General features: G+C 42.1%; 1 protein-coding gene and 1 long non-coding RNA gene across 2 annotated transcripts in view; one reads left to right on the top strand and one right to left on the bottom strand.

Moving 5' to 3' along the window:
• Positions 1-8,046, top strand: part of LOC106981357 (uncharacterized) — a 37,527-nt gene extending 29,481 nt beyond the window's left edge. Inside the window, exon 3 of the long non-coding RNA XR_008300319.1 lies at positions 7,889-8,046. This is a non-coding gene — a long non-coding RNA (uncharacterized LOC106981357). The remainder of the gene's footprint in view (positions 1-7,888) is intronic.
• IRAK3 (interleukin 1 receptor associated kinase 3) overlaps positions 5,422-19,035 on the bottom strand; it is a 54,978-nt gene continuing 41,364 nt past the window's right edge. Inside the window, exons 9-12 of the mRNA XM_027071316.2 lie at positions 10,442-10,640; positions 10,111-10,173; positions 9,852-10,016; positions 5,422-8,331 (exon numbers count right to left, since the gene is read on the bottom strand). Of these exons, the coding sequence (XP_026927117.2) occupies positions 7,816-8,331; positions 9,852-10,016; positions 10,111-10,173; positions 10,442-10,640 (943 nt within the window). The 3' untranslated portion in view covers positions 5,422-7,815. The remainder of the gene's footprint in view (positions 8,332-9,851; positions 10,017-10,110; positions 10,174-10,441; positions 10,641-19,035) is intronic.

Raw genomic sequence — 19,035 nt, 5'->3', positions numbered from 1 at the left:
TGGTCTAGCAAGTGCACTGTAATTAGCTAATATGCTTTCAGAATGACATGAAATTATCGTTAGTGAATAATGGGATTAAGAAGACTGCCGGAAGTTATGCATACTTCACCCCAATGTGCTGTCAGAGTGACTTCATTTTACACTCGATTTGCGTATTAGATTCCTTAACCTCTCTTTTGCTGAAATCTCTGCAGTGATGATACAGTTAATATTACCCGGCATTTCTCTTCCAGGAAACACAAAAATAGCACCAACGTGTTAATTTGGTATCAAGAGAACAAAATTTACGGCAGGGTCACGCTCCTAAAAAGCCAGCACGAATTTATCTTTTAGCTGGATTTGCCTGTGTTTTTATCATATTTACTGTCCCCTGTAACTTACACCCACAAAACAGTCCCTCCAGGATAGAGCTCATTAGAATTGGTATTTTACCCTGGAGTACACTTTGCTATTTCCCGTTATAATTAATGTATCGTGGGCCCCATTAGCATTGTTACATAGGCTCCATCTCTACCTGCTAGAGAAAAACACTGTATTCTGTCACACTTTCTCTGCACTGTGGCAAGTTTTATCTTCAACTCATAACTACAGCCCCGAGTCTACTAAATTCAGCAGGTTAAAAGTCGTATGTAGGTTAAAAAGGGATAATGGGACCTAAGTCTGAGGAAGGGATAATTTATGGTTAAAAATTTCTCTCTCCAAAGATCTTTTAATTTTTTTTTTTTTTTTAATTTAACTGTAGGCTATGCCTTGCAGTGCTAATTTGTAAGGAGAGAGCTTAAGGGTAATTTTTAAATATTTTACCAAAATCAACTGTAATTACAAAGCATGGTGCACTGTGATCTGTTCTCCACTCTTCTGTATTTTAGCTGGTCTGGTTTTTGCATCTTGGCTTGCTTTTTTAATTTGTTACCTTTTTTAATTTTAATTAGGCTCCACACCCAATATGGGGCTTGAACTCATGACCCTGAGATCAAGAATTGCACAGTTCACCCACTGAGCTAGCCAGGCACCCATTGGATTGCTTTTTTATAAGTCCTCTCAAAACTTGTTATTCAGGAGATACAAGATAGATCTATGTGGGAGCTTCAGTCGCTGAGGCTGTAAGATAGAAATAAGGGCAATGGAACAGAAATATTATTGGTGGTTGACAGTTGTTATCAAGGGCACAGCTAAGCAAAGAGGTAAATATCGACATGTATAGAATATTTTTTTCCAACATAAAAATACCTTTATTATTTTCTGGTAATAAAAATGATACATGCTCATTATATAAGTTTTAAATACATAAAAGGCAAAAGAAAGTAAAGATCACCCAAATCCCATAGCCCAGAGAAAGACATCATTTTTGGCAAAGATCTCTGTATGAAACATATATTATTTTAAAATATCCAGTGTCAGAAATGGGCCCATATTAAACATATTATCCTATATCTTGCTTTTTCACTCAATAATATTTCAGGGGCAAATTTCCATAGCAATAAATGCAGTCTAAATAATCTTTAATGACAGTTGTATATGACTCAGTAGTATATATGTGCTAGAATTTATGTAACCCATTTTCTGTTGAAGGATATTTAGGCCATTTCCAAAGTTTTAATATCACGAATATCATAAAGTACATCTTTGCCCTCATGTTTACATACTTGTGTAGTTTTTATTCTTTAGGACAAATTGTAAACAAATTGCTGGGTAAAAGTGTATCATTTAAATGTTTGGTATATACTGCCAAATTTGATACATACTGTCTCTAGAAAAGTTGTACCAGTCTTCACCCCTGCCAACAGTGAACAAGAATGTCCCTTTGTTCATATTTTGTCAATTACTTTGATATTTGCCAATCTTGGAGAATACAATTAATATAAGTAAGATAAACACATATGTTATTACTGTTTTTATTTTCAAATAGGGTATGCCTTTAATTTTTTAAAGTTTACTTTTTTATTTTTGGCACATGTGCACAAGCAGGGAAGAGGCAGAGAGAGAGGGAGAGAGAGAATCCCAAATAGGATCTGTCAGGGCAGAGCCCAATGTGGGCATCAAACCCCGCAACCATGAGATCATGACCTGAGCCAAAATCAAGAGTCAGACACTTGACTGACTGAGCCACCTAGGTGCCCCAGGAATACCTAATTTTTAAGTTATCCCTTTTCAGAGCAAATATTTCCTGGATTTGAATAAAGAGTTTTCAATTTGTGTCCATACTTCACTATCAGCATGACTTGGGATAAGAGTCAACTTTCTTGATATCATTTTCCTTGCTATTATAGTAACAGAACCCAGCTCAGTTGGCATTCAGAGTGTAGGTGATGAAAGCACTTATCACACTATTAGACACCTCAGTGTTAACTGAGTCTGAATCTCCTGCACTTAAGTTCTTTCTACCTGCTTACTCTCCATTGCAATCAATGTTGGTCTGTAAGAAATTTTAAAATTAAGGAGCCAATACAAAACTTTGGAAGTATTCGCTTGCAATTTATAGAGATTGCCACAAAGTTTTCAACAAGACAGATGACATTAATAAGAAGGCTCTAAAGTGAAAGCTTGGTAAGCAGTGTAGATCTTTGGAATAAAAATGCCTTCCAAGAAAATACTTGCATGTCAAATTCAATGGACCATCAAATATATACAAATAATTTGACAGAAATATGGAAACAAAATACCACAAGTATCAGTTTATCCCCTATCAAATGCTGGTTTATCATTCCTTAGAAATGGTTTGGGAATATTTTCTACCATGAATCAAATCTATAAACAATGTATACACAATGTCTAATTCCTCCTTTCAAAGATATCTCCAATTTAATACTTAATATTAATAACTTTTATCTGAGAATAGTGGGATGGAACCATCTAAGCAAATGAATAATGGTAGTATGGGTATTAGAAAGATGCACTTTAAGGGCGTCTGGCTGGCTCAGTCAAAAGAGCATGTGACTTTTTTTTTTAATGTTACTTATTTTTGAAAGAGTGTGAGTGGGGGAGGGTAAGAGAGAGAGGGACAGAGACTTAGGATCTAGAGTGAGCTCTGTGTTGTCAGCAGAGAGCCCGATGTGGGGCTAGAATTCACAAACTGCAAGATCATGACCTGAGCCAAAGCTGGTCGTCGCTCAACCAACTGAGCCACCCAGGCGTCCCATGAAGAGCATGCAACTCTTGATCTCAGGGTCACGAGTTGAAGCCCCACGTTGGGTGTAGAGATTACTGAAATAAATAAAACTTAAAAAAAGAGAAAAGAGGGGCGCCTGGGTGGCTCAGTCAGTTGAGCGACCGACTTCAGCTCAGGTCATGATCTCGCGGTCTGTGAGTTCGAGCCCCGCGTCAGGCTCTGTGCTGATGGCTCAGAGCCTGCAGCCTGCCTCGGATTCTGCATCTCCCTCTCTCTCTGTCCTTCCCCTGCTCATGCTCTGTCTCTGTCTCTCAAAAATGAATAAACGTTAAACAAATTAAAAAGAGAGAGAGAGAAAAGAAAGATGCACTTTGGGTGCAATGTAGATGATAGTCGTGATATACTAGATACCAATGATTTTGAAGATATTCTAAATGACTATTTGGTTCATTCATTTTATAAATATTGATCAGGCCATATTACGTACCAGGTACCATACTCATTGTTAGAGACACAAAAATGAGCAGGAGATAGTCCCCGTCCTCAAGAAGTTTCAGTTTTGTGGAGAAGAGAGAAGTCAACAATTACATTGTGGAGTGATAGGGAAGTGAGGCATGTGTAGGTGCTTCAGAGTCCTTAGGAGCAGCCAGTTGAAGGTGTCGTTGGTAGCTAGATGAATGTCCTGGAGAAATCATAGGTCAATGGAAGAATCGGACCTGTCATGATTGCCATATACCACAGACTGCCTGGTGCACACTAATAGCAAAGCAACCAGCTACCATGGAGACATCAGCTGTACCATAGGGTGAGGGGGAACCTCTGTGAATCCCTACAGAAGGGCTGGCAGAGAAGCTGGAGTCTAAGTCCAGACAACAGTCACAGATGGCTCAGTGAGGCTGGTCTCCTGGAGAGCCACCAGTTAGCATTAGAATCGAGATTACAACTTTCCCATGTTGTTGCCTTTCATCCATCCATTCATTTACTGACTAGAACATAAGCTCCATGAGGGCAGAGATCTTTGTTGGGTGTGATTTTTTTTTAAAAAATAATTCTTAATGCTTATTTACTTTTGAGAGAGATAGAGAGCAGGAGGGGTGGACAGAGAGGGAGACACAGAATCCAAAACAGGCTCCAGGCACTGAGCTGTCCGCACAGACCCCCACACAGGGCCCAAACCCATGAACTTCTCGAGATCATGACCTGAGCTGAAGTCGGACGCTTAACCAGCTGAGCCACCCAGGCGCCCTCAGTTGGGTGTGATCGTCACTGTGTCCCCAGCTCCCAGAACAATGCCTGACATAAAGGAGGCTGTTGATAAATATTTGTTCAGTGAATGAATGGTTAGATCAATGAATTCATTTAACTTACATCTAATGACTAAAGAGGTGGGTAACTGTTAACAAAGGAACAGGATAGTGAAAAAAGGCAGAAGACATGGCAAGCCTTGTGTGCTTACTGAAAACCTGTTGGAATCAACAAATGAGCTCTCACCTCTATCCCTTTCTATAAAAGCTTGAATCTGTGGGGGCTTCTGTATGCAATGTGGAATACAAGAAAGAGTGTGCGCTTTGATATCAGACAGCTGTGCTTTTAAATCCTGGCTCTTCCATTTCTGGGAAAACCCCAGGCTCAAAAGTTATTTAACCTCTCTAAGTCAGTTTTCTCATCATAAAATGGGATTTGTACCTTCAGTGTGGCTGTGAAGGATTAACAGGAAAAAGCATGAAATGCTTTGGACCGAGCTCCCTTTGCCCTCACCCATCCTTCCAGCCCCAGAGCTGGGGTTCTGCAGAGCTCTGGTAGAGCTCTGGGCCCCCAAATCCCTGGATGTCCATCCTGGGACTCCTTTTCTATTTCTCTTCCTCCCTTCTCTCTCTCCAACAAGTTTCTCCAAAAAGCCTTCCTTCCCCTCTAGAAAATGCATAGTAATCTCTGCCTCCTCCTCCTCCTCCCACTTTTACTTTCAGTTCCACTGGTTTGTGGTTCAAATACCAGATGTCACCCAACTGTTCACTGGGGTGGTTGCCTTTTCTTCCTCACTCAGTGTCCTATTGGAGCCAATACAGTGCCTTGATTCTGGCAGGTGCTTAATAACACATGCAAAGAACAGATGGGTAAGATGGCTGGCCCCTGAGGACCAGCCTGAGCATGACCTCTCCCAACTGCTTACCTGGGCCTTTATGTGGCCTGTCAATCAGACTAAGGCTTATTGTGTTCTGAACCTTACCATGAGACCATTTTTCCCAGAATTGTAGCTTCATGTTCCTGGCCTTGGTCTGTTAACCTGACCCTGATTCCTGATGACTTCCGCCTTCTTTTTTTTAAGTTTATTTATTTTGAGAGAGAGAGAGAGCACGAGCAGGGGAGAGACAGAGGGCGAGGGATAGAGAAATAACCCCAAGCAGGCCCCGCACGGTGTGGAGCCCATCGCGGGGCTCGATCTCATGAACCACGAGATCATGACTTGAGTTGAAATCAAGAATCGGACGCTTAACTGACTGAGCCACGCAGGCGCACCCCCCAACCTTTTTTTTTTTTTTTTTTTTTTTTAAAGATGACTCCCTGGGGCACTCCCTGGTGGCTCAGTCGGTTAAACTTCCGACTTAGACTCAGGTCATGATCTCCCGGTTCCTGAGTTAGAGCCCCATGTCAGGCTCTGTACTGACAGCTCAGTCTGGATCCTGCTTCGGATTCTGTGTCTCCCTCTCTCTCTGCCCCTCCCCAGCTCACACTCTGTCTCTGTCTCTCTCAAAAATAAAGGAAAACATTAAAAAAAAAAATTTTTAAGATGACTTCCTTTTTTAAATCATTTGTTCTTAAATCTAGACTCCAATCTGACCAATTAACCCAAACATACTAACTCACACACAAAAAAAAAAAAAAAAAAAAAGCAAGAGCCTATTCCTTGGATGCACAGCAGGCTAGAGGTCTACCCTTTCATCATACATGTTCTAGAGAGGGAAATTCCATTTATCTTGTGGAAATGGTTTTCTTGGAGTGTTTCTATCCATCATCAGAAAGACAGTCCTAATCCCCACTTTACTCAGCAATTTTTTTATTATGTGGGTTCTTAGAACTTAATTCAACTTAACTTGTAAGGAAACAGCTCTATATAGGATAACATGCTAGGCCTTGAAGAGATGGCCCCTGCACACTCAGGGAATGTGATAGAGTAAGGCCCCCAGTTCCCCAAGGACATCCATGTCCTAATTCCAGAAGTCTGTGAGTTACTTCTGCGAATGAGTTACGGGTCTTGCGATGCATAGATATCCTTGGATTATCTGAGTGGGCCCAATGCAATAATGAGGATCCGTAGGAGGCAGGAGGGCAAAGGAAGAGAAAGAGGTGATGAAGAAAAGTCCAAAGAGAAAAAGAAAGAGAAATCTAGATTCAAAAATGCCACAATGCTGGCTTTGAGGATGGAGGGGAAGAGGCCATGAGTCAAAGAATGCAGGCAGTCTCTAGAAGCTAGAAAAGGCAGGGGAATGAATTCTCCCCTAGGGCCTCCAGAAAGAATGCCAAGGACTTCTGATCTCCAGAATTGTAAAATAATTAACTTATTTTTTTTTTAAGGAATTTCTATACCCAAATGGGACTTGAACTCATGACCCTGAGATCGGGAGCTGGATGCTCTACTGACTGAGCCAGACAGGCACCCCAACCTACATTGTTTTAACCCACAAAGTGCGTTATAATTTGTTCTAGCAACAATAGGAAATTAATACAGGTAGTTTACAATCTAGTAAGAGAGAAAAGATGGCACAGGCAACATCGGTACAATTGAGAAAATAACAAGTATGAAACAAATACAAAAACAGTGCTATAGAAATGCTAAGGAAGTGAGTACTTCTGGCTGGACAGATTAAGGAAGCTTCCTGGAAGAGGTAGTTCTGCTGGGCCTTGAAGGCCTGGGTAGGATTTCAACAGGGGGAGACCCAGTAAACAGCAAGAGTAAAGGCACAGAGTTGGAAGGTACAGAATCAAAGAAAAAGCTAACATAAGCCCTTGTGACCAGCCATTTTCTCAGAAACAAAAACTACTTGATTAAAATTTCACACATTCTACTCAGGATATAATGGTCTCTAGGTTTGTAAAAAAAAAAAAAAAAATGTAATAATAGCCAAAACTGCATGATATGTGATAAACTATCCTAAGGGTTTAAATACAGAAATACAGATCTTGGGCAAGAATCCCCTCTCTACACAGAACATGTCAATAGCCAAGGGTGAATCTGGCTCATTTTCAAACAGACAGGCTTGACAGGGAGGAACAGAAAAATACTAAAGGTTAATTAAGATAAACACAAAGGTAATTCTTTAAAAAGGCACCTGTTAACATTTACAAATTAGACGCTTCTTACAACCTTCACAAGCAAGCCAAACTGAATCATGCAATCTAACTGAACTGAATGTACTTAGCAGACTGGTGGCACAGGGGCTCATGTTGATGATGATGGAGAAGACCGTAGAATCTAGTCCCTCTTTGGTAGGTTTTGTTTGTCTAAAGCCACAGCTCATGATCTTAAGTAATTTTGGATGGCTCTCATACAGCCTAGGTTTGAGCCACTCTGTTTTCGGAGTTGGGAAGGAAGGAGTAGAATTCTCCAGAGAGTAGATCCGCATCACCCAAACTCACCATCCATTGTCCTTTTTCGCATTACTTATGGTAACAATGTTTTCCCAAGATGATACCTGTACTCAGAGGCCTTAGCAATACTTGCTTTCTTCTTTATCTTCTGGTGAAATTGATTCCTTTTTGTACTGCTCACATTCGTTCCAGGAAGATTCAGAGGAACAGCTGGTCTCCACTGGCCTGCTCCTGTAAGAAGGGTCTGGAGCTTCTGCAGAAGGGTCCAGATCTGCACCACAGGCCCCTGAGTCCTGTGATAGAGCTGAATGCTTTGCAGACCAACTTTCTTTACAAGAAGAACTGGGCGTGTTGCATGCATCCTCTTTTCTCTCATCCCCTGTCTTTCTGTGAAAGCCCAGAAATGTAACCTCAGACTGGCTGCATTCAAATGGAACTTTCGGAGTCACTCCATCTTTTCTCAAACCTTGATCATGAGGGTGTGAATGATTATTCTGGTTTTCATCATCTTCCACTGGAATACTTGGTACGTTATCCAAGAATAGAGGAGAAGGACACCTGAAGGACTTGAGTGAAGTGGGAGGGTCCTCAGCAAAATATAAGCAGGCTTGAGTACTTTCAAGAGTAGTTAGGACCTAGTTAACCAAGAAGCAAAGATTGAGTTAAGTTTGAATAACCTCTCCTTTCACCTTTTTTTCTGTCTACCTATTAAGGAACAGCCTCTTGTTTTCATGACATAAGTTCAACAATAGAGTTTTGAATGAGAAGCTATTAAAGATTAGCTAGACCCTTTCTTTCACAGACTTGAACCAAAGTATAAAAGATAGGGGCCCAGGAATCTGTATTTTAAAAGCTTCCCAGTTGATCCAGATATGCAGCCCACATTGAGAGCTGTTGACCTGATTTAAAAGAGCATGTAACATATCTTTACACACACACGTACTTTTTAAAAATGTACTTAGAGAGTTTTACTATTTACAAAGTGTTTTCACACCCATTCCCCCTTTTAATCTGTACAAACAATATTATTATTCTCATTTTACAGATAATAAAGCTGAGGCTCAAAAAGGGAATAAATATCACTAGCCAGTAAGGAACAGATCTGTTGCTTGACCTCAGATCTGGCTCCCAATTCCATTATTCTTCCACTGTGCCTCTCATAGCACCTTTTGGGCCCAAGATTTCAGGTCATATAGCTCTTACTGGTGCTGTCAGGCCTCGAATATACCTCTGCTGACTCCCAGGCCAGTGTTCTTTATATTCTGATTATGTTGACCTCTTGTTTAAAATCCCTTCCTGCTTCTACAATAGACTCAGGATTAAACCCAGACTACCACAATGGATTCATGTCCGTCCATCATCTAGAACTTCCTATTATTTTGAGCACTCCAGCTTTTCCCTTATGACATCCCACTTCTCTGAACTACCTGCAGTATTAGTGCCATGGAATCCATCACTTCTGAGCTTTGCACGTATAGATTCTCGCTGACTAAAGTGTCCTTCTATTCTTACTATTGCCTAAATTCACCCTATTCCGCCAACCATAGCACAGCCGTCACTTCCATCAAGAAGCTTCCTTGACTTCCATAGGCTGGTGTGTATTCTGAGCCTACGCTCCCATACTGACCTGGGCTTCTACCCAGGTCATGCCATGTTTACTGATCTGACTCACTCGGGACTGTGAGCCTGAGGGCAGCAACCGTATCTTGATTACTGTTGTGCCCTCAGCACCCAGTACAAAGTCTGGCACATGCAAAGTAAGTGCTAGCTAAATATTTGTTGAACAAATAAACAAATAACTGACTGGATGATTAAACTGATGACTAAATTAAAAAATCAGTAGGGGGAATAAGTGCTACATTCTTAATGGACCAGATCTCTTAATGAAGGCTGAATACAATTCTCTCCAAACTACTCACTTATGTCATTTCATTAAATTTTTTGTGGTGCCCTGATCCCACCCAATAATGACCTCTACCAGAGTACCAAAGAATGTGACTTGGTGACTTGGAAAAACTATCTATTAGGTTAGAATTCTGTGTTAGGGGCTGGATTTGCCTCATTGATAAAGAATTTACTTAGACACGCAATGTACCCAATTTAGATTTTCCATGGTTCTGTGGGCTTGGTTTTGAATAAAACCATGTATACGTACTTCATCCATTGATGGTCTTAACTTTGCCCGCGTGGTAGCACACTGGCCCGCCAAAGAGAATAGCTTGGCAGAAAAATTCCGAGGACAGGGATGCACTTTCTTATCTAGAAACGAAAGGCATGAATCGAGTCCTCTCTTCTCCATCAACTCCATAAGGAGATCCCTCTAGGAAGAGAAGAAGATAAGGTATGTTTGTCTTTTAGAACTCTATCCAAAAAAATGACCAAGAAGTGGGTGCAGAGATGAAGACAATTCTTACCAGCTGGATATGCTTTGGATCATCTAACACCACTTTACAACCTGTCAGAACTTCCATGATTACCTATAAGGAATATACAGAAAGTCAGCTACATACGTTAAATACATACATATAATTAGTTCAACAGTTAACCTTGACAATGGATATAGTTCATTCTAATCAATGACTGTATATTTTATTATTTGACAGATTGCATGAGATTAATGTATAAGACACTGGGTAACGGGAAGTCAGTAGGTCTGAAAGTTAAAGCCCTTAAAAAAATTCTTAGAATCTAGAGCATTCCTGGTGATAAACTCTCCTTCTTTGTTGACTGGTACTTGGTACTTACAATTCCAAAGCTATAGACGTCCGTTTTAATGGAAAGTTTGCCCTGTCTGATATACTCTTCAGGCATATACCACAGATGTTTAGTGCTGCTGCTAGCCATGCTTATGGTAGAGCTCTGATGTTCTGGGTGGGGTCGGAAGTGCGCCATGCCAAAGTCCGTCAGTTTGGGTTCAAACCGATCATCCAAAAGTATGTTCGCACTGAAATTGTAACCAAGGACAAACAAACGAGACCAAAACATCATGAAGGCATTCCAGCGAAAAACAAAATGGCAAGCGTACCCTGATATCTGGTTAATTCCAAACACTGACAACACAAAGCCGTACAGAATTTTCCATGAGGGTATTTTCCCATTTTTCTTAAAATACAAATACAAGGATTATATAAAACTCAAAGATGAAAACCTGGCCTAGGGACAGTGGGCTCTTCCAATTTATAGACACACAGAGGGAGTTGGTAGATAAAGTTGATGATTTGCCAATAGGAGGAACTAAAATGAACCAAAGCAGCTTTCCTTATGCTCTTCTGATATGCGGTGAGCACACTAACTGGGTTTTAGTCAGCTAACAATCAAGTACCTGTTATGTACAGAGCTGTGCTGCGGAATGCCTGGCTTCTCAGCAGAGAGCCACTAACCTGCAGCGATGTGAAGGATCTTTGGTAGCCCCTGCCTTAAGGATAGCCCTTCTCTATTGTCCCATCTCTATGACTTTCTACGGACTGAAGACAAAAATGTCTTTGAGCCTTATTTAAAACATAGATATCTGCTGAGGTAAAGACAAAGGGCTTAGAGTCAGTTTTAGCTACTTGTCACATAAAATCCTAAATAATCACTTAACATCTTGGCTGATAGTAAGCCTCAGCTTACATTTACCGTCAAAGGGCTGTCACAGCAGGGACGGAAAAGGCTAAGCCCATGCATTTCACATGGCCCACACCTGGGGTGAGTCCTAGCTCTGCCTTTCCCTGGCTCTGTGACAGTTGATGGGTTACTTCGCCCCATAAGTCCCAATGTCATTTTCCTCACATGTGAAATGAGGCAAACAATAGAACTCACAGAACTGATAAGGGGAATAGAAATAGCCTACTTTCTGGCACACAGGAACGGTCGATAAATGGTAGGTAAGATGAAAATTACTCATTAATCATAAGAGAGCAGAAGGATATTGATAAAAGAGGTGGGTGGGCCAAGAAAAAGTAACCTATTTCCCAGTTTTGCTCCGGGCTATTCAGAGCTTGCTCTTTGTCCCCTGAAACCAAAGCTTCCAAAATGCCAAGTGGTATATTTGAAGTACTACACATTGTTATTAAAAGTGGTAATAGGGGCACCTGGGTGACTCAGTCAGTTGAGTGTCCAACTTTGGCTCAGCTCAGGTCATGATCTCACAGTTCGTGAGTTCGAGTCCCACGTCGGGCTCTGTGCCGATGGCTCAGAGCCTAGAGCCTGCTTTAGATTCTGTGTCTCCCTCTCTCTCTGCCCTTCCCCTGCTTGTGTGCTCGCGCTCTCTCTCTCTCTCTCTCTCAAAAATTAAAAAAAAAAAAAAAAAGTAAGTGGTAATAGCCAGAGGAGAAAAATAAGAAATTCTTAATCCTCAACAAATACTGAATCTTACAAAAGTTCCAGAAGTCCTTGCTGTCCCTGTACGAGTGGGCCGACAGACCCTAGTTTCATGGGTCTGAATTGCAGGTGTTCTAATAATTCAGAGTATTCAGACTCCTAGTTCTGTTTCGAGGATTCAGAGCTGAGGCCTTTAAGAATTCTAACCCAGACTCTGTCTAGAACTAAGCCGACAACAGACAGAATGAAGAGATTCTCCGGGGCCCTTTAAGGGTAGAGAAGAACATGTCCTATACCTGATGTCACCCTCTATCCTTTAAGGGTGGCAGGAGAATTGCAAAATCCAGAGAGCCCGCCGCCTCATGTTACCCATCCTAGGGCCATTCCCCGTGGTGTGATCCTTGCACTTACGAGGAGAAACTCAGAGAAGGCCTAGCCCTCCCCGCTTGAATCAACGATCACGGTTCTCATTTTTCTCCTTGCCTTGTCTTTTCTCTCCATTGATTTCAAACCTGGCAGCTTCTAAGGCCCGGCCCGGGGCTCACACATCTGTGTCACTCATCATCTATCTCACTTGGAACACAGTGCTGACCACCCTGACAAGCCTCTGAAGACGAGGAATCCCCTAGAGCCAGATCGTACCTTCTCCCCAGCTCTAGGTGAGTACGGACACTTGGTTTGTCATTACTTCTTCCACAGGTGGATCCCCTGATCATTTTGGAGTGCTGGGAATTTAGCACAGGAGTTTGCAACGTGTGCCAGGAGGTGAGATGGGCAGAGAGGTTCGTTAGGTCCCGTTACCAGGCCCCAAACTCCTGCCCCTCCAGCTCCTTTGCACTGACAGCCTAGCTGTCTTCTGCATACACCCCCAACCCCCACACGCACACCCTTTATTTCAGCCAAGGGGGGGGCGCAAGAGCTCTGAATGCCAGAGTTTCAACGGCACACGTCTAGCCCTCTCCTTCCTCAACTCAGCTCTGAAGACAGTATCAAATCATAACTTAAAACGTCAGACCTGGGGCACCTGGGTGGCTCAGTCGGTGGAGCAGTTGCGCGTCTGACTTTGACTTGGGCTCAGATCACGATCTAGCAGTTTGTGAGTTCGAGCCCCGCACTGAGCTTGCTTCTGTCAGTGTGGCACAGAGCGTACTTCAGATCCTCTGCCCCCACCCTCTGACCCTCTCCTGCTCCCGCTTGCTCTCTCTCTCTCTCTCTCTCTCAAAAATAAACATTAAAAAAATGTTAAATGCTACATCCAGGAGGATGTGAAAAGCTGAATTTGCAAAACACTTAGATTTCCTGAAGAACGGGTCTTTTCTAAGCACAAAAGAAGAAAAAATAACGAGCAAGAAAAACCAAACCCATACTCTAATGCCTTTATTTGAGCCTCAGCAAAACTAGTGGGAAGCTTTCAGCACTTGGTGACTCATGCTTCTGAAAGACTTAGGGAGAGCAAGTAACCACAATGTGTGACACAATAAATCCCACAGAGGACTTTGGGTCAGCGAGAGGCCATCAGTGAGAACGTGAAATTGCCCCCAGGGCACTGCATTGACACTTTTCGTGATGATAATCTGGTGAAGAGACAAGTTGTTTACCCGCAGACTAGCATGAATTTTACGTCCAGTGATTTACTTACTCTGTTCTAAATAAGGTAATAATAGCTAAGGAAGAAAAATGTTCTGTTTTAATTAAATAGTAACTGCAAAAGCCCCTTGAACAATGAGTTCTACCCTAGTTCTTTCCCCTGCTACAGCCTTCAATAGAACGTTCATACGCTGCCTTCAACTATCATGCAGGTCAAGGGAGTATGTTTATCTTAGGGGGGTAAAACCAGGCTAATCAAATAAAGAGAACATAAAAGAACTACAATCAGATACCAATATAGTGAAACAAAAGGGCAGCTTGCTAACCATGGCGCTTACCAAAGAGACAGACAAGAAACCTGTCACGGCCCACACCTTCAGCTTAGTGTTTCTACAAGCCATTTCTTCTGTTCTTTCCCATAGAGCTACTTACTGTAACACAGACCATCACCTCTCTAGATAATTCTTTTAGTAGAAGGATCAGTGGAGGTACACTGAGGAGATGGGGAAAATCCTACTACACAAGGCGGTCAATTTGTATCCCGACTCTGGGGAGTAACATGCTCTCTCTCTTTTTGTGCCAGGGATCTCCAGGACGATTCTTTTTGGGGCCTGAACCTGCTCCCAAAGGCTACAAGGATTGCTTTCTCTGCCCACCAGTTTTTTTCCTGATTTAGCCAAAGCCCTTGGGCCTAAAATATAAACAGAGAGTGCAAGGACACACCTAGACTATAATGCAGAATTTGGATTTAAGTAAAAATAAACGTTTGACCTGTAAGCATACGGTTGGTTTTTAAAAATACCTATTTTTAAAGTATTTTAGGGAGAGTATTATGGGTGTCTAGTAACCCAGTCTGGAGTACCTGGCAATTCTCTGGCAAAGTCCAGACTCCAACCCATTGGCTCCAGAGATAAAGACGACCCGCTGGCCTCTTCCTGACAGCCTGAGGCAACAGGACATCTCACTGTCTGTGTCACTGCTGTTGCAACACCAAGATACCCCTCACCAGATGAGGCAAGATGCAGCTTCTCTGGGAACCTACAGGTTACTGGAAAAGGGCACACACGCCCCCTCCCCCCACTTCAACATGCAGTACATCTGACAAAGTTGAGGCCCTTTATTCCGCCTCAGACTGTGCAGCCTTCTCTTTCTTTTCCACTGAACCCAGGCAGGACCCAGAGACGATATTAAAGCTTGTTATTGCTTTATTGATGACTTGTGAGTCTTAGGCTCTCTGTGTCAAAGGCCCAGCCAATAAGGGGTATTCATGCTTTAAATGTGAAATTTCATCTCTAACCAAACTAGCACAACTTCCCTAAGGCTCAGTTTCCTTGCGGGTAAGAGGAAATGAGCATGCTTACCTCTTAGGGTCGTTACAAGGATTAAATGAGAAAATGTAATCAGAGTGCCGGATACACAGGGAGGGCCCCGAAATATACTCTGAAGGATGTAGGCTGGCCTTTGTCCATCCTATACCCACCTTAAAATCCCAAGAAATTTGGGTGGGTATGTCTAGAAGTTCAAGGCACCAATCTGAAGTAACAAAGGTACAGGAAGTTGCAGGATGACCCTGGAGATCTGAGGATCATCGGGTTAATCATTTTCAGGGCATCCATTGAGTTTCAAAATAGTTCCAGAGAAGTTCTGGAAAAACCTGAGTAATGTAACATTTCCAGATACTCTAAGATCATGGAGAGAGAAAAAGAATTGTTTGGTATATATATGTGCATGCATGTAGGTACCCATGTGTATAAATAAATGAATGTTGGGGTTTAGAGACTGTGATGGTATAGGAGAAATTTTAATTTATGCAACATTTAATTGTGCCAGCATCCCTTAGAAATTATGAACTTATTTGGAAATTTTAGAAGAAGGGAGACACGGCTGCGGGGCGAGGAAAATCTGGGGGAAAAGAATTATTTACATCTGAAATACTTCTGAAAAGAAAAGTAGGTTTTTACGGGGAGGGGATTGGGGGTTGGGTAGAGAGGAGACTTGTTAATTAACCAACCAACCAGTCAAACAAACAGACTTTGCATTCCCTTCAGGCTCTGCATCCCTACTAAAGGCTAAGCAGGAGTCCTAGCCACACACAGCAGGTCTGGGGGGGGGGGGGGGGAGTAGGCGGGGTAAAGGAAGGTGGAGCTTGGGTCCTCAGGCAAGGGTGTTAACGGTGGGAGGAAGGGGCTGATCAGTGGCTTCCTAGCCTCCCTCCAAACCACTCAGTGTTTCTAGTCCCTCACAAACGAAATTCTCCACACAACTACCACTATCTCTGATCAATTTCCCTCTTCTAAAAATTCATTTTTAAGCATATGGCTTTTTCCTTCCTTTCCTTCCTAGACCACCTCCCTTGTATGAAAATCTGTTTCACTTGGCAGGAGACACATGGCAATACCGATGAGAGAACATGATCTTATAGGAAACATTAGAAATGTTCACTGAGATTATCTCGGCTTTGGAAACATTAACAGGAATGAATGCCTGGGATGAAAAATGCTGAGGATAAAATGCACTTCAATGTAAAATCGTTCATAAATGTGAAAACAATTAAGCTGGCTAAGGGATAGGATGGAAATAACAAGAAGGTTTACTGCTTTCAGATGCTTTTATGTGATCCTGTAACTCAAAAACATCTTCGTTTCCCAAATAAAAATGTGAGGGTCTTTTGCCAAGAACAGAGACTTCAACTCTTCAAAATTCTTTTCTTTAAATCCTTTTCCTCCTTAAATTCCACCATCTGGAAATGAATTTTGTTTTTCTAACATTCTCTTTGAAGAGTTCAAATTACTAAGACATATTTGGGCTAACTAAACCACCAGACTTCTTGAAAATACCTTTGAAATGTGGGCTTGGCTTCCTCCTTGGGTATTCTGCAGCTGCGTCCTTGACAGTGTCTCCTTAGAAGACTCTTTATTCTCACTGCTTGAACAAGACCAAGATTCCCAATGCCGACCTCCAGGCCTAATCTCCCCTCAGAGTCTGCTGCCTACTGCCATTTTCACTAAGGGTCCAATGTCAACATTTCCCAATTTGCACATACTAGTTAGTTATGTTCTCTTCTCCTGCCCAATTTCCCCGTCTTTGCCCATGAAACCAACATGCTCCCAGGAATCCAGGCTAGGAACCCTCAATTGCCTGATAAGACCATGATTGTTGGACCCACACAAACATGGAACCCCACCACCTTCCCCATCTACAGACATGGAACAGAGCCAGATCACAAACTTTAGTAAGTTAGCTTTCTCCTCTGCCGCACTGATGTAAGACCAATGATACACAAACTCAGGGCTGTTGGGAGGAGTAAGTTATTCATTGGGCTTTGCAGTCAGGTCTTAAGTCAGGCTGGCTATCACAGAACTCCTCAGTCTGTCCACAGCCTATCAGCTTCCCCGAATGCACTAGCACTTACCAGTGCTAGACAGCGCTTATTAGTGTTTTGGGACTTCGTTTATACTGTTCCCCTGACCTGCAAAGTACTCCTCCCTCCCTTATTTTCATTTCAACCTTCAATGCAGCCTAAGATTCACTTCCTCCATGAAGTTTTCACCCCACTGCTCTGAATTCCAGTGGTACTCACTCCCTTCTCCGCATTCCCACTGTGCAGCCCGCACCATACCATTTGGTACTTCCTCAGAGAGACCAGCTTGTGTTGTTTACATAAGCATAATGTTGAGTCTATAGAAGATACCGAGCAAACATTTGTTGATATAATCAACGTGTTAATTAAGAGAATTTGAAACCATAAGTGGACCCAGACCACTCTGCATATGGCAAATATACGGCCCAAATGCTGCCAAAGCAGCTTCCCATTTTCTTGGCAGACATCACTAATTGAGTTCAGAACGCACCCACCCCAGGTTCTCTTTCAACACTGCAGGTGGGAAGTCATTACCAATCAATCAACGATGGAATGTGAGCTGTAACTGATTTGCCATTGGTGCTATTACCTTTTCAGATGAGGTAAATGAGCCCCGCATGGTTGTAATGACTTGTCTTTTTGCAAAACAGCTTGTTAATGGCAGAGTCAGGACTACAGTCTAACCCTCCTTTTTCAGTTTGCTACTCTTTCAATTTACTACAGTTAACCGAAAGAAACATCTTTTTATTCAGCTACTCATAAAAGATTAAGAAACTGTTGATGACAAAGCAGAAGTAAAATGGAGTTTCTCTCTTCTTCAGGTACGTAGAGATAATTGTAGGGGCACAATGATGGTTAACGGGTGAGTCACAGGAAGACAGATTTTAGCTCAAAATAAATGACATCCTAATCGTTAGAGCTGCACCCAAATGGAGTGCTAACAACACGTTGTGCAAGGGTCCAAAGACAGGCTGGATGAGACACTTGGAGGCAGAAGGAAGAGTCCCCATGAAGTGGGATGAATTACAGCTTATTTCCAAGTCTTGGGCTGTGCTTTACATACGTTATCTCACTTCATGTCCACAGCCCTAGGAGAAGATTCAGTAGTCACCTGCCTGGTTCCAGACAAGGACTTTTCTCTTAAGAGTAGAACATAATCCTTAAATAAAAATTTTAAAAGCATGATATAGAAATAAAAAGAAAACATTAAATAAAAAGCTATAGTCTCCATCTAAATGAAGCCTCATTGATATTTTGGTATGTTTTAATCTTTTTTTTTTAATTCATGAATTTGTAGTTCTAAAAGTTATAACTGTACCGTATACTAGTTCAATTTGGCCTTTTTAAAAAAATTGTTTTAATGTTTATTTATTTTTGAGAGAGACAGAGTGCAAGCAGGGGAAGGGCAGAGAGAGAGGGAGACACAGAATCCGAAGTAGGCTCCAGGCTCTGAGCGGTCAGCACAGAGCCCGATGTGGGGCTCGAACCCATAAGCCATGAGATCATGACCTGAGCCAGTCGGACCCTAACTGACTGAGCCACCCAGGTGCCCCCAATTTGGCCTTTTCCCTTTAATCTCACTTTATATACATTGTTCCATGTTATTTCATACTATTAAAAACATTATTTAATTGTGTCAAATGATGTATGACAAACTCTCCTGTGATTCATCAGTCTGAGGTCCAGAAAAGAAAATAAAGGTAACAATATCTTCCATTTCTTATTCCATCAAAAACAGAGCCCTGACTTAGTCACAGAAAAGGTCGCTATTGGACATATTTTGAAATGTCCTTTTTTGAGCCAATTATCAGGGCCATGAAATAAAATGACACCTCCCCTAAAAGCTGCCTTACAGAGAATGAGAAAATTAATATGACGCAGGCAGAAGAACAGGAATCTCAGACCTTCCTGAAAGCACTAGGCTGTGCAAACAGGAACCAAGAATCAGGGAGGCCCAAGTTTAGAGCAAAGTGAAGAATTCATTTAAAAGATTTGGGAGGGTGACCTGGGTCAGCCAATTCACATTTGGTCAAGCCTGCTGGAGGCTGAATGTCATTACCATCAGATGTTCAGTGCCCTGAATGAAATG

This window comes from Acinonyx jubatus, chromosome B4 (genome assembly GCF_027475565.1).
Source record: "Acinonyx jubatus isolate Ajub_Pintada_27869175 chromosome B4, VMU_Ajub_asm_v1.0, whole genome shotgun sequence".
Classification (NCBI taxonomy): domain Eukaryota; kingdom Metazoa; phylum Chordata; class Mammalia; order Carnivora; family Felidae; genus Acinonyx; species Acinonyx jubatus.
This window is presented reverse-complemented; position numbering and strand designations above follow the sequence as displayed.